General features: G+C 60.8%; 2 protein-coding genes across 2 annotated transcripts in view; one reads left to right on the top strand and one right to left on the bottom strand.

Annotated features, from left to right (window-relative positions):
* Positions 1–10,301, top strand: part of NIBAN2 (niban apoptosis regulator 2) — a 58,327-nt gene extending 48,026 nt beyond the window's left edge. The window contains exons 6-14 of the mRNA XM_030885140.2: positions 2,784–2,899; positions 3,425–3,529; positions 3,634–3,796; positions 5,810–5,997; positions 6,787–6,942; positions 7,261–7,377; positions 7,511–7,618; positions 7,747–7,858; positions 8,247–10,301. Of these exons, the coding sequence (XP_030741000.2) occupies positions 2,784–2,899; positions 3,425–3,529; positions 3,634–3,796; positions 5,810–5,997; positions 6,787–6,942; positions 7,261–7,377; positions 7,511–7,618; positions 7,747–7,858; positions 8,247–8,827 (1,646 nt within the window). The 3' untranslated portion in view covers positions 8,828–10,301. The remainder of the gene's footprint in view (positions 1–2,783; positions 2,900–3,424; positions 3,530–3,633; positions 3,797–5,809; positions 5,998–6,786; positions 6,943–7,260; positions 7,378–7,510; positions 7,619–7,746; positions 7,859–8,246) is intronic.
* The window catches only part of LRSAM1 (leucine rich repeat and sterile alpha motif containing 1), a 42,969-nt gene continuing 39,832 nt past the window's right edge, over positions 10,270–13,406 (bottom strand). The window contains exon 21 of the mRNA XM_004713356.2: positions 10,270–11,954. Within this exon, the coding sequence (XP_004713413.1) occupies positions 11,829–11,954 (126 nt within the window). The 3' untranslated portion in view covers positions 10,270–11,828. The remainder of the gene's footprint in view (positions 11,955–13,406) is intronic.

The following is a 13,406-nucleotide window of genomic DNA, read 5'->3' as shown; positions in this document are numbered from 1 at the left end:
CGGGACGGCGCGGGGCTGCTGGTATGAGCTGGGCAGTCTGGGGGTGTGAGGCCCTGAAGGAAGGGCCATCCTGAGACCGGAAGTGTTCCAGCTGAGAGGTGACACCCTCACTCTAGGGTGGATTGCTCCAGGAGACTGGGAACATTCCCTGCTTCCTCTGGCCAGCCCCAGGGCTGGAATTTGTGGAGCCTGGAATTGCTCACTCTGTGGGCTGCCAGGAAGTGGGGGGGGGGGGTTGGTGGCGGAGGGAAGCCAAGCTGGGTGGAAGCCAACTTGACCCAGGGCAGACACGTTCTGCATTCCTGAACAGCTGGAGGTGGCAAGAGACAGCTGGGGCACTCACGCCGGCACTCACGCAGGGGCCAAGGGCCACCTCTGCGCCTCAGTGCAGATCTGGGGAGCCCGGTCAAGGTCCCTGCCCATCTGGCCCACCTTTCTACTGGCCAGATTGAGGGATATAGCTTTCTCCATCAGCCTGACCCTGAGGACCCACGGGCGGGAAGTCTCCCAGTTTGGCGATGTCCACTGGCCCAGGTGCTGCCGTCCCTTAGCTGTGTGTTATTGAGCTGGTGGCTTGGCATCCCTGAGCCCCAGTGTCCTAAGCAGGAGAAGTGGGGCTGAGATAAACCCATCCCTCACAGGGTGGTTTTGAGGGTTAAGTGAGCGGATGTGTCCAGGCGAGGGCTGGGCTCTCAGCAGTGCCATGTGCAGAGAGGAGAGGGTCCTGAGGTGGACAGGAGCTTGCTCGCTGGCCCAGGCTGTGTGTGTCTAGCCACTGAGGCTCCGGGCCAGGATGCTGGCTGCCCTTTTTCTTGTTAGTCAGCCTTGGCTCTGCTGGGTGGCGCTCGCACACCTGGCTGGTTGGAACAGCAGCGGCAGGGCGGTGCACGGGCTGGTCCCGATTTTTAACAATTTTTCCCACGTCCTGCGGCGTTTTTAAAAAGTTCCGATTTTTGGAAAGAATGCACTGATAAGCTAGGGTATACGGTTTTTGGCTGCCATGTGGCTATTTCACCAGGATATGATGTTATCAATGGTGTCCAGCTTTACCAATGTTAAAATCTGGTCACCTTAGGTTAGAGCCACTGGTTGGCCGTTGGAAGCCCCCAGCAGTGCCGAGAGAGAAAGACCGGGTTTTCTAACCCACGAGGGGACACGATGAGTCTATGGGTTTTGTTTTCTTGAAGGCTTCGAGCTATTGTCCCCGGGGGCCAGCCATGGCAGGGATGGCGCCTGGGCCCATTCCCCCGTGGCAGAGTCCCCTCCCAGCTCTGACAGGCTGTGGCTGCTGTGGTCAGCTGTGTGTGTGTGTGTGTGTGTGTGTGTGTGTGTGTGTGTGTGTGTGTTGGTGGTGGGGCTGCTCATGTCAGAGAAGGGGTTTTTCTCTGCGGGGTGACTCAGCCTGAAGTCATCGTGGTGGGAGTTGGGGTTCCTGGTGCACAGCCTGCCACTTCCTCTTCCCTCGGCCGGGACCCAGTGGTGGGAGGCCCTTGGCCAGGGCGACCACCAGCTACCTGGCTGGGAGGTGTATAACCACGCTCTCCCTCAAATGGATTTTGCAATGTTTCGACATACTTGTGTCCTCAGTCCCATGTCTGGGGGGGCCAGGGCTTGTTTGATGACCCAGGTGGGGTGCAGGCACAGTGGAGGGGTGGCGGGGACACAGAGCCAATACTGCCACCAATAACAGGGACCCATGCCAGGCGCTGACTGGGCACTCGGCGGGGAGCAAGGCGGCCTGTGTCTGCCCGTGCCCGGGCAGGGCAGGCAGGTGAACCACTCTGGTGACAAGCCAGTGCAGTATCACACCAGGAGCCTGTGTGGGCCCTGACCTTGGACCCCACCATTTACAGCCCTGTCTCCCAGGCATCCAGCGGTGGCTGCCACTGTTCCCAAGAGGAAACGGAGCATCCTGGGCCCCACCGTCTTGAACCTGGCTAGGCAAGCTCTGGCCTTCAGGCCACCTTTGGTCACCACCTGTGTCTGTAAATGGAGCCCTGGCGGTGTATTGGTTATGCATTGGGCTGCAATCTGGATGGTCAACAGTTCGAAACCATCAGCCACAACCACCAGTGGGAGAAAGACTGGGCTTTCTACTCCTGTAAACAGTTTGGTCTCGGAATGCCCGCGTTGGGGCGCCGTGAGCCAGCATGGGCTGGATGGCAATGATAGTTCATATGTCAGTGAAGCTTTATGGGGCCCCCGTCATGCCCATTAGCATCTGCACCATCTGTGGCTAGTTTGGTGCCACCGCCGCGGGCCCAGTTGAGTCCTGTGGTACAGAGTTGCCGCGATCCTTTGGCAAAATGTTGGCAGCCCTCAGAGCTAGAAAGTATGGGGAGGAAACAGAACCCCAGCGGTGGTCTCTGGGCCCCTCTAAAGCCTGCACCTCCAAGCTGGGTGCTGCCCCCCGGAGTGCGGGGTGGCTTCTGGCCTGACTGGCACAGATTTCCTTTGAGACTGACATCAGAGCTTGTGGGCTTCTTCTTCTGTGAAGTAGGGTGACTGTTGTGTCCACAGCTTGGGGTGGTAAGGGGGGACTAAATGAGGTAAGAGGACCTGAAGGAGGATCGCCCTGTTGGCCGGGGGAGGCGGGGTGTGTGTGTGTCACTATCACTGTCCCCATTGCTCTGACTGCAAGTTATTGCATGGGTGGCAGGCAAGCGTGCACGTGTGGGTGCGCGTGGGCGCACATGAGCTCGTGCGTAGTTGTGTTGGCCAGTGGGTCATGGTGGAGGGCCCGGGCCCCCGTGCTGACTCCTCTGCCTCCCTCTCCCGGACAGGGATCCCCGAGAACTCCAAGGTGGAGGGCCCAGCGTTCACGGACGCCATCCGCATGTACCGCCAGTCTAAGGAGCTATATGGCACCTGGGAGCTGCTGTGTGGGAACGAGGTGCAGGTGAGGACGGAGGGGCGAGGGATCCTCTGAAGATAGGTCCAGTGGGTGGGGCCGGGGACAGAGGTGGCTCTGGGAGCGCTGGCATAGAAGATGGCAGAGCAGTCAGATTTGGACAAGTTGGAAGCTGGTGGGTCACGGAGGTGGGAAGGTTTGTTAATTTGTTTACTGAGCCCCGTCCTTGGGCCCTGTGGGTGCAGCAGTGAAGAAGGTGGGCAGGGCCCTGGCTGGGGGGCAGTGGGGTGGGGGGCTTTGTCTACAGGAGCAGCATTCAGCACTTAAACACGCACAAGGCTGCTTACAGGTTGAGGGTTGGCGTGGAGACGCACCATTAAAGAGGGGAGGCAGCGTGTGCATGTCCTGAGCCTGGGGACCCTGCCGGCCAGCCTGGGGCTATGGGAATGGGTGCAGGCGAAAAAGCAGTGGGCACAGAGCAAAGGGCAGCCTGAGGAGTTGGGGAAGCCTTGCAGAAAACCTGCGAGCTGGATCCCCGCTGAGCCCTGCCCCGATTGTGTCTCCCCATCCTAGATCCTGAGCAACCTGGTGATGGAGGAGCTGGGCCCTGAGCTGAAGGCTGAGCTCACACCACGGCTGAAGGGGAAGCCCCAGGAGCGGCAGCGGCAGTGGATCCAGGTGGGGGCCGGGGGCCTGGGCGTGGGGCCAGGCGCGCAGGGCTGGGGTCTGCCGCTGTCCTGGTGGCCTCGGCCCTGATGCTGATGCCCGGCCTCTGCCCGCAGATCTCAGACGCTGTGTACCACATGGTGTATGAGCAGGCCAGGGCACGCTTTGAGGCGGTGCTGGCCAAGCTGCAGCTGGCCCGGCCGGCGATGGAGGCCGTCATCCGCACCGACATGGACCAGATCATCACCTCCAAGGAGCACCTGGCCAACAAGATCCGAGGTAGGCAGGTGCCCGTGGTTCATGCACGGGCTCTGGGCCCGGGCGGTGGCACTCCCTTCTGTGGCTCGGAGACTGAGCGCCCCTGCTGGGTTCCCAGCAGCTGGTTTTGGAAGCAGATGGCCAGACTTCTCCCCGGGTGTTTCTGGGTGGGCTTGACCTTCCAAGTGGGCAGGTGAGGATATTACCTGCTGGCACCAGCTGAGACCCCTACCTCTCAAGACTCATTGCCATCTGAGTCGATACTGACTCATAGTGACCTATCCTATCCTGATACGTTAGGATAGACGTGCCCCTGTGAGTTTCCCAGGCTGTGATGTTGACGTGAGCAGGGAGCCCAGTCCCCGCTCCCAGAGCATGCTGGTGGGATCCTAGCCATTAGGCCACCAGGGCTTCTTAGATCCTGTACAGAGAGGTCTTAAAAAGGGCACCATGCTCCAGATGGACATTCCCCCTTGTGAAACGCAGCTCTGACTTAAGGTTTAACGAGGACATCAGGACAACTGTTTTGGGCCTCTGTTCAGCCTCGAATCAAGTTGCTTCAGTGAGCGTTTTAATTTTGTCCTGCATGTTCCCTCTCTTATGCTGGCTGGAGTTTGAAGACCTCAGGAGCCCAAGGGCCAACGTGGTTCTGAGTTGAGCCACGATCACAGGGTCAGCAGTTCAAAAGCACCAGCTACTCCGAGGGAGAAAGATGGGGCTTTCTACTCCTGTCAAGGGTGACAGTCTGGGAAACTCACAGGGGCAGTGCCACCCTGTCCGAGAGGGTTGTGGTGAGTCAGCATCGGCTTGATGGCAGTGACTTAAAATTTTGTTCAGGAGGCTTAAACCTTCTGCTCATCATTAGCTAAACACAAATTTTTTAAAAACATTTTCCCCCCACCATGTGCGTGGTTAATTTGGCCATGGTGTCTTTCCTATGGCCAGTGTCCCTGGTCTCTTTATTCTCCTGTTTGGTCCCAACCAGATGGGATCCTTTAGCTCTTTGCCACCCGGAGCCTGTTTTGTGCTTCCCGGAGGCTTGTTTTCTCTTACTCTCACAGTTCTGGTGAGCTGGCGAGGGCCGAGCAGGGTGTTTACTTTGTGGGACAGCTGCATGCGCTGGGCACAGGGGGAGGCTCTTTAAACACCTCCTGGGCAAAGGTGTCTGGGCCAGCATGTTCTGGAGCTGGTGCCTGCCCACAAGGGAGACGGCCTGTCACCCGCTGACACAAAGCCCTGCCCTGCTCACCTGGCAGCACAGGACCTGGTGCAGTGTTTTGCAAAACCAAGCAGCTCATCGAAACCTCTGCGGGATTTGTTTTTTGAAACAAAGGAGCAAGATCCCCAGAAAGTTGCTTCCCTTGGCCTCTCGCAAAGCAGAAAACCACAGACACCCGTGAGCCAGCCTTTTCCTCAGTTTCCTCCTGTCACGGTTTCAGAAGTCCCAGGGTCCAGGCTCAGAACTCCTTGTTCTTGCTGGATGGCTTATTGTCTGCATGGAGTATTTCCTTAGGGCACGGGTCCTCAAACTTTATAAACAGGGGGCCAGTTCACTGTCCCTCAGACCCATTGGAGGGTCGGATTACAGTTTTAAAAAAAACAATGAACAAATTCCTATGCACACTGCACATATCTTATTGTGAAGTAAGAAAGCAAAAGGGGCAAAAACACCCAGCGGGCCAGATAAATGTCCTCGGCGGGCCGCATGTGGCCCACGGGCCGTAGTTTGAGGACGGCTGCCTTAGGGTCATTCTGCTGGTTGGTGTTGTCCCTCGTGGTCTTCGTTTGCAGTCAAACTCTGCAGGTCTTCAGCCTGCCTGGGTCTGGGGTGACCCCTGTGCATCCCAAGGGTGCTTGTGAGAAGGGTTTGGGAACGGTCTGAGGGCTTGCTCTGCACCATCTGCTGAGCCAGACAGCTGAACAGAAACAAAACCAAACCAGCCAGGCCGACAGTACCCGGGGTTCTGGGTGGTCTGGAGGGCCTGCCCACCACCCCCTGGAGCCTCTGCCGACCTGGGCTCCCTCTGCGTGCAGCCTTCATCCTCCCCAAGGCGGAGGTATGTGTGCGGAACCACGTGCAGCCCTACATCTCGTCCATCCTGGAGGCCCTGATGGTGCCCACCAGCCAGGGCTTCACGGAGGTGCGGGACGTCTTCTTCAAGGAGGTCACCGACATGAACCTGAACGTCATCAACGAGGGGGGCATCGACAAGCTGGGCGAGGTGAGGCCCGGCACTGCCCCCGTCCCCCCACCCACCCCGCCGGCTTGGTTTTGGGTTCGGGGTAGCTGTGCTGCTGCCCGCCCCTTGTCTTGTATGAAGCGAGGCCTGGGCTTGTACGAAGGGAGGCCACTGGGGACCAGCTTCTGTGAGCCAAGAGGGAAGTCCCACTGACCCCAGCAGTTAGGAGAAGTCCCATCCACGCCCTCTGCCTTGATAGAGCAAGCAGGGTGCTAAAGTGCATGGAATTTAACCCAAAAGGGAGGGAGGCAGAGAAGAGGGAAGACACTTCCTGTGTGGGTAGGCTCGCTAAGAGTGAGAACACAGTGGGTGGGCGCCAGGGCGTGCACCCCACAAATGGTGGCAAACCGCCTCTCCTGGGCCCTCAGCCATTTGATGACCTGGGTGTACACGCACCGTCCCACGGGCAACGATGTCGGGGCTGTCGGACCCCGGAGCCCCACGTAGTGGTCCTGTTCACACCCCACCATAGGGCGCCCAGAGGTGTTAATAATCATACCATCTGAGAACCGAGAAGGCTCTTGGAGATGATCGGAGATGACGCCTCGCGTTTCGAGGCGCAGGAAAGCAAGGCTCAGAGAGGGCATTGCTCAATCCCGCACCCCCACCCCAGCCTTGCTGCCCACATACCTGCCAGCATCTCTGCGTGGGGCCCTGTGCCAGCCCACGCACCCCCTGCCTCCAGACAGCCCTCCTTCCCTTCCCTGGGCCCAGGCAAGTGTGGAGTGTCACGTGCCTGGCACCGGTCTCACGTGTGTCGCCCCTCCGCAGTACATGGAGAAGCTGTCCCAGCTGGCCTTCCACCCACTCAAGATGCAGAGCTGCTACGAGAAGATGCAGCCCCTGCGGCTGGACGGGCTGCAGCAGCGTTTCGACGTGTCCAGCACGTCTGTGTTCAAGCAGCGAGCCCAGATCCACATGCGTGAGGTGCGGCCCCTCTGCTCCCCCTGGCCCCCGGGGCCCACAACTGACCACATAGCCCCCCCCTTCGCCCTCCTCAGCTCTGGCGCTCCCCATCCGCTCTCAGGGAGTCTCCCTTGTCCCCCCAGGCCCATTGCTGGTTTCTGTGTTACCTGTCTGCTGTAAGCGTGAGTGAGTGAGTGAGTGAGTGAGTGAGTGAGTGAGTGAGTGAGTGAGTGAGTGAATGGATAGGTAAATGAAGGGGTGGCAGGCCTGGGGTTGCCTCAGCCATGTGGCAAGGGCTGTGGTCACTCGGGCTCACCTGCTCTGGGCGGTCCCCGGCAGCAAATGGACAACGCTGTGTATACCTTCGAGACCCTGCTGCACCAGGAGCTGGGGAAGGGGCCCACTAAGGAGGAGCTGTGCAAGTCCATCCAGCGGATCCTGGAGCGGGTGCTGAAGGTGAGCACCCCTGCTGGGCCTGATGGGAGGTGCCTCCTTGTAGTGGGAAGGACACAGAGGCTGAGGGCGGGAGGCCAGGGGGGCCCACCGCTCTGGCCCAAGCCCACAGACCCCTGCCCTCCCTCCTCGGTAGAAATACGACTACGACAGCAGCTCCGTGCGGAAGAGGTTCTTCCGGGAGGCGCTGCTGCAGGTCACCATCCCCTTCCTGCTCAAGAAGCTGGCCCCCACCTGCAAGTCGGTGAGCACCCCCCACCCCACATGCTCGTAGCCAGCTCTTGGCCCGCTGCCCCCTCTGGTCCTGGAGAGCCGGCTGGGCTGGGTGGAGCCGACAGCCCCCTGCCTGGCCTGACCGCCCGGTGTCTGCAGGAGCTGCCCCGGTTCCAGGAGCTGATCTTTGAGGACTTTGCCAGGTTCATCCTGGTGGAGAACACCTACGAGGAGGTGGTGCTGCAGACCGTCATGAAGGACATCATGCAGGGTACGCCACCAGGGCTGGCCCCGCCTCTGGGCCGGGCCGGAGAGTGTCCCGAGGCAGCGCAGGGTGGGGGCGGGGCCCGCATCACGGAGGTGCAGATTAAAGCCCGAGCTTGGGATATAGCGCCCACGTTCGGCTGTGTGCCCTCCGGAGCTCGGTGTCAAGTCTTGGGGCGTCGTCCCTTGCGGGTCCGGGGTGTTGCTGGGGGGAGCTCAGATGGCCGTGCGATGCGCCAGTGGGCCCTGGTTCGGGGTCGCAGCTCCCAGTGGTGCGGCCTGGACAGGTCCTCATTGCCAATCACCGTCGGCCCCTCGGGCTGTCAGATTTGGCCCCGCCCCGCCCTCCTGGGCCGGAGTGGGCTGCCTGACCCCTTGCCCCGCTCTGCCTGCAGCTGTGAAGGAGGCGGCCGTGCAGCGGAAGCACAACCTGTTCCGGGACAGCGTGGTCATGCGCAATAGCGACCCCAACCTGCACCTGCTGGCGGAGGGCGTGCCCATCGACTGGGGCGAGGAGTATGGCGGCGGCGGCGGCAGCCCCCACCCCGAGGCCCCCGATGGGGCCGGCCTCTCCGAGAAGCGACGGCGCGCCAAGCAGGTGGTGTCCGTGGTCGGGGATGAGGAGCTAGGGCTGCCCTTTGAGGCCAGCCCGGAGCCACTGTCACCTGCGTCCCTGGACAGTGTCACGGAGCTCCGTGGCATGCTGGCCCAGGATCTGCGAGCTGAGAGCCCCCCACCGGCTGCCCCCCTGCTCAACGGGGCCCCTGCCCACGAGAGTCCCCAGCACGTGGCAGACTCGGAGGCCTCCTCACCGCCCAGCTCGCCCCTCCCGCACCTCTCCCCGGACAAGGCCTCGGACCTTGAGCCTCCCAAGCCCAGTGACCAGGAGACCGGGGAGCAAGTATCCAGCCTTGGCGGCCGCCCCCCCATCCACACCACCACGGAGAACAGCGCGGGGGTGCAGACTGAGTTCTAGACTCGCCCGCCCGGTGCTTTTCTTGGACAGGGCACGCCCCGCAGGGCACTGGCCTGGCTCCGTGCTGGGCCAGGAGGTGCCCCATCTGTGCCTTATGGGGTGTGGAGGGGCAGGGCTGGGCGGCACCTCCAGACGTCGGGCAGGGAAGGGCCCACCTGAGTCACTTTATTGGGTTCAGTCAACACTTTATTTTGCCCCCCGCTTTCTCTTCTGCTGGATGATCTCGGACGCACGTCTGGGTTCGGGGCTCTCCTGCTGTGCCGCGGCTGGGCCTGGGCAGCTCCCAGGGCTGCCTGCGAGGCGGCACCCCTTGCTTCTGGCCCGTCTGTGGCCTCGGTTTCTCACGTGGTTCTTGCCAGCCTTTTCGGAAAGAGGGAGATAAAGGCATCGTGTTCGGCACATCTAAGCCAGTGGGTTCTCTTCCTTCTCACCAGGGGGCCCACTGGGACTGGGCAGGGAGAGGGGAGCCCCAAGCTGTGCTTTCAGAGAGGACCCTGGCCTGTCCCCCACCAGGGCCAGGGGAGGTGCTCCCTGGAGGAGGGAGTGGGTCTTCAGGCTGGTGCTGGAGGTGGACTATCTCATGGAGACGGGGGTGGGGTGCCGGGACTGAAGTGGGATGAGGGAGGCAGAGAAAGTGCTGGTGGGCAGAGGCAGGTGTTCCGTGGGGAGATGTCAGGGACATTTGGGTGGAGGTTCAGATGCCAACACGAGGGTGGCCGGCTGGCAGAGCTGGGTCTTTGCCTCGCTTCTTCCCCACCCCCAGCCCGTTTCATTCACTGGAGACCTGCAGTCTGGGGTCCCTGTTACCTCCCTCCCCCACCTCCCTCTACATCCACAGCTTTAGGCTGAGGCCTGAGGCAAGTGGGGCAAAGTCGGTCAAAGGCAGGTGATTCCTGGGCTGTGGATTCTTGAAGGTGCTTTGGGCCACCTTCAAGGTACACACTGCTTGCCCAGGAGGCTGGGAAGGCCCATTAGGGCTCCCCAATAAGGACTCTTCTAGGCTTTGGCCTGAGATTCCAGGCAAATGTCCTTGTGAATCACTTCCGGGCTAGCCTGGCCCTCCTCAGCTTCTTACTTCTGGGGGTGAGGGTCAAGCCCAGGCAGCCCTGCTGTGGCAGACCCCCACCCCCACCCCCGGGACCAGAACCTACTGGCCTCCCTCCCTTGTTGTTGAGGAAGGGCAGGCAGGCAGACACTGACACCCTCCGGGGTCCCCTCTCCCACCCTCCCCGGCCCTGTGAGTCCTCCTTCCACCAGAGAGACCTGGTCTTCATGGTGTAGGTCTTAGACCCACAGGCTGAGGGAGTCCAGTCCCTGCCCCGGCCCCTCTCCCACCAGTGAGGTCCGTCGAAGATGCTCTCCTCTGGTGCCTTCTATGGGGGTTTTCCAACCAGCCTTCCCATATATTGTATTGGAAACATTATTCAAACTGTTTAAGCATCTACTAATCAATAAATGCTTTATTTAAAAGCCAGGGCCTTGTGTGTGCTACGGGTGGGCGTTGGGAGCGCTCAGTGAGGGCTGGCAGGAGCCATCGGCCAGGAGCCCCCTCCGCAGCCTTCTAGGGGCCTGTAAGTCCAGGGCCAAGTGTTCATGATCCCATTTTACAGGGAAGACCTAGGCCTCCCAGAGGAGCGGCTTGTGCAAGGCTCTGGAGCAGGAAGCTCAGGCGGCGTCGCAACTGCAGGAGTGGCTCTCGCCAGGTGGAGCCCGGATGAGCCTGGGCACGGCCCCCAGGGCCCTTCCTTACTGCTGCCCACGTGTGCGCGTGCTGCACAGCCTGAGGCTCTGGGCTACACAGCTGGCTGAGGGAGCACTTCCTGAGGCCAGGAGCCTCCCGGTGGCTCCGGGAGTGGGGAACGATCTCATCACTATTTGTCAGTGGGTAAACTGAGGCCCAGGAAGAACCAGGTTGAGGTTATGCCCATCAGAGATGAGCCGCCCTCCATGGCGTGAGACCCAATCACTAGAACAGGACTCCACCCACAGAGGCATTTCCTTTAGCTGGGGGGGGGGGGGTCGGCGGGACCCATGGCTTCCATTGAGATAGGGAAACAGGCCCGGACTTGCTCTTTCTGCACCCCACCCCCTCGATACCCAGCCTGCTCTTGTGAGCACCGGGCCTGGGCTGAGCACTCAGGACGCTGTGGTGGTCATCAGCCTTAGTTAGGGCCCCACCCAGCCCCATACTGCGAGATGGGGAGTCAGCCCAGGGCAGGGCCCAAAGGGAAGGTGCCCTTTGCCTGGGGCCACCTGACATGACCTGTCCTAGACGCCACTCCAGAGCACGGCTCCACCCGCCTGTCAAAGGAGCTTGCTCTACTGCCTGGGCGTGGCCGCAAACCCAGGCCCTGCCCCCCACCTGTACAGAAGGGACTTCTGGACAACCCCATGTTCTGTGCAGGTGCTGCTTCCCCGTTTCCTCGTGACTGGGGGGGGGGGGGCACACTTGGGCCCCCGAGGGCTGGGACCATTTAGAAGGAATACTCCGGAGATCGATTTATTGATTTTACAGACTTTCCTGCTTTAGGTTTGCCCCCGAACTACGTGGGGTGTGAGGTGGTGCAGATCTGCGGGGTGGGGGTGGGCAGCACACTGGGTGGCAGAGGAGAGGGAAGGGGTTGGGGGAGGTGGGTGACTGCTTGGGACACAGCCCAGCCTTCAACACGCTCCGACCAGCCAATCCCAGCACAGCCTGCAGCCGATGGCTGCGTGCACGCTGGTTGGGCCAGTGCCCCCTGAGCCCGAGACTCCGGACACAGTGCCCTCTGGTAGCCCTACCTTGGCCAGGCACTCATGCCTGTGCTTGAGTGGCCCCGTTGCCCCACCCTGCCATCTGTGCCCAGTCCCCAGCTGCAAGGGGCTCTGACACCGTCCGCCAGCCCTGTTCTCTGTCCACAGGATTCAGACCAGGAACAGCCCCCTTCCCCGCACCCCGTCATGCTAGGAGATGAAGGGGGGCTCCTGAGGCCGTGGGGCGCGGCCTGGCTGGAGCCAGTGCTCAGCCGCTGTGGTAGATGCGCAGGCGCTGGATGATCTCCTGGCGGCACAGCGGGCAGATGCGCAGGGACTGGCAGCACTGCTGGCAGCAGCATACGTGGCCGCAGTTGAGGAAGATCATCTGGGCCTGCGGGGAGAGAGAGCAGCGTGTCGGGGATGAGGGACTGACAGCGGGTCCCCCTGCTGCCCCCACCCCCACCCCAGGGGTTTCCCCGGAAAATGGGTCAGAGCGCCCATTGTAAGCCACTCACCAACTTGGTGGCAAATGAAATGAGAAGATAGTGGGATTTTCCCACGAAGGTTTGAATCCCCTCTACATACGTACATGGCGAGTGAGAACTGAAACCTTTAGCTAACAGTTTGGGACCCGTTTTGTAAAAGAACATTCCCCGCTACCCCGCCCCTTCATTTCACCAACCACCACCACCAAACTCTGCCTGGCGGCTGATTCTGACTCACAGAGACGCTGCAGGGCTTCATGACTAAGTCTTTCCTGACAGCCTCCCACAGAGGGGCTGGTGGGTTTGAACCGCTAACCTTGTGGTCAGCCGTCCAACACTTTCCCTACAGCACCACCAGGGAGGGCTGTAGTGTCTGCAGAGCCCGGGGCATGGTGGGTTAGTCTGAAGCGCTCACAGGCGCAGGCCCTCACAGGGGCAGCTCTACCCAGCCCTACAGGGGCTCCGAGTGGGCACCGACTCCATGGCAGTGAGTTTTGGAGTTAGTTAGAGTCTGTGTGTGCTCCACGTCGGACTCCCCTGCCTCTCTGCCTGCCCTGGGCGTTTGGGTCCTGTGTCACAGGTATGTGGTGTCTGTCTGTCCGGGAGGAGCTTGGCTTGCTCAGCCAGCCTGTGATGCCGGGACAGTGCTTTTTTGCCTCTTTGTGCATCTGTCCAGCCCCTACGCTCTTGGTTCTGAGAGGTGGGTTGTGCAAACCAGCCCTGCTACAGCATCTCCTCTCGTCCGTCTCTCCTGAGGAAACGAGCGGCCCTCAGCTGTTTGCTACAACGCTGTCCGTGATGCAGGGGATCCGGAAGCTGCAGGAAGGGCTCACCTACACAGTTTTGCTTACAATTATAACCAACTGGCGGCTCCACCCCAAGGCATGCCTCGGGCATGGCGGGTGTCCTGGGCACTTGATGGGGCCACCGCAGAGGAGCGTCTACTCATGCTGCAGTTTCCATCACTAGCTAATAGCCGCAGATCTGCCCTGCCCGCCTCCATCTCATGGACCACGGGGGGCAGGTCCTTCTAAGCAGAGCACACTAGAGGTTGCACTGGGCTGAGGTGTCGCTTGGAGGACTAAGGTGTGCCTGACTCCAGCCTGGGATGTTCACTCCTCTCCTCTGCACGTGGAAGCCAGGCTGAGGAAGGAGGACCCAAGAGTTGATGCCTTTGAACTCCGGTGAAGGATATTGACTATACCATGAACTGCCAGAAGAACAAATGATTCGGTCTTTGGAAAAACCAGAGTGCCCCCTCGAAGCGAGGGCGGGGAGGCTTCATCTAATGCAGTGTGGACAGGTTGTCAGGAGGACCGGTCCCCAGAGGACATCCTGCTTGGTGAAGCGGAGGGTCG

Source organism: Echinops telfairi, unplaced genomic scaffold (genome assembly GCF_000313985.2).
Source record: "Echinops telfairi isolate 266 unplaced genomic scaffold, ASM31398v2 ScPeMD7_22;HRSCAF=79, whole genome shotgun sequence".
NCBI classification, from domain to species: Eukaryota; Metazoa; Chordata; class Mammalia; order Afrosoricida; family Tenrecidae; genus Echinops; species Echinops telfairi.
The sequence above is the reverse complement of the archived record's forward strand: the minus strand, read 5'-3'. Positions and strand labels throughout refer to the sequence as shown.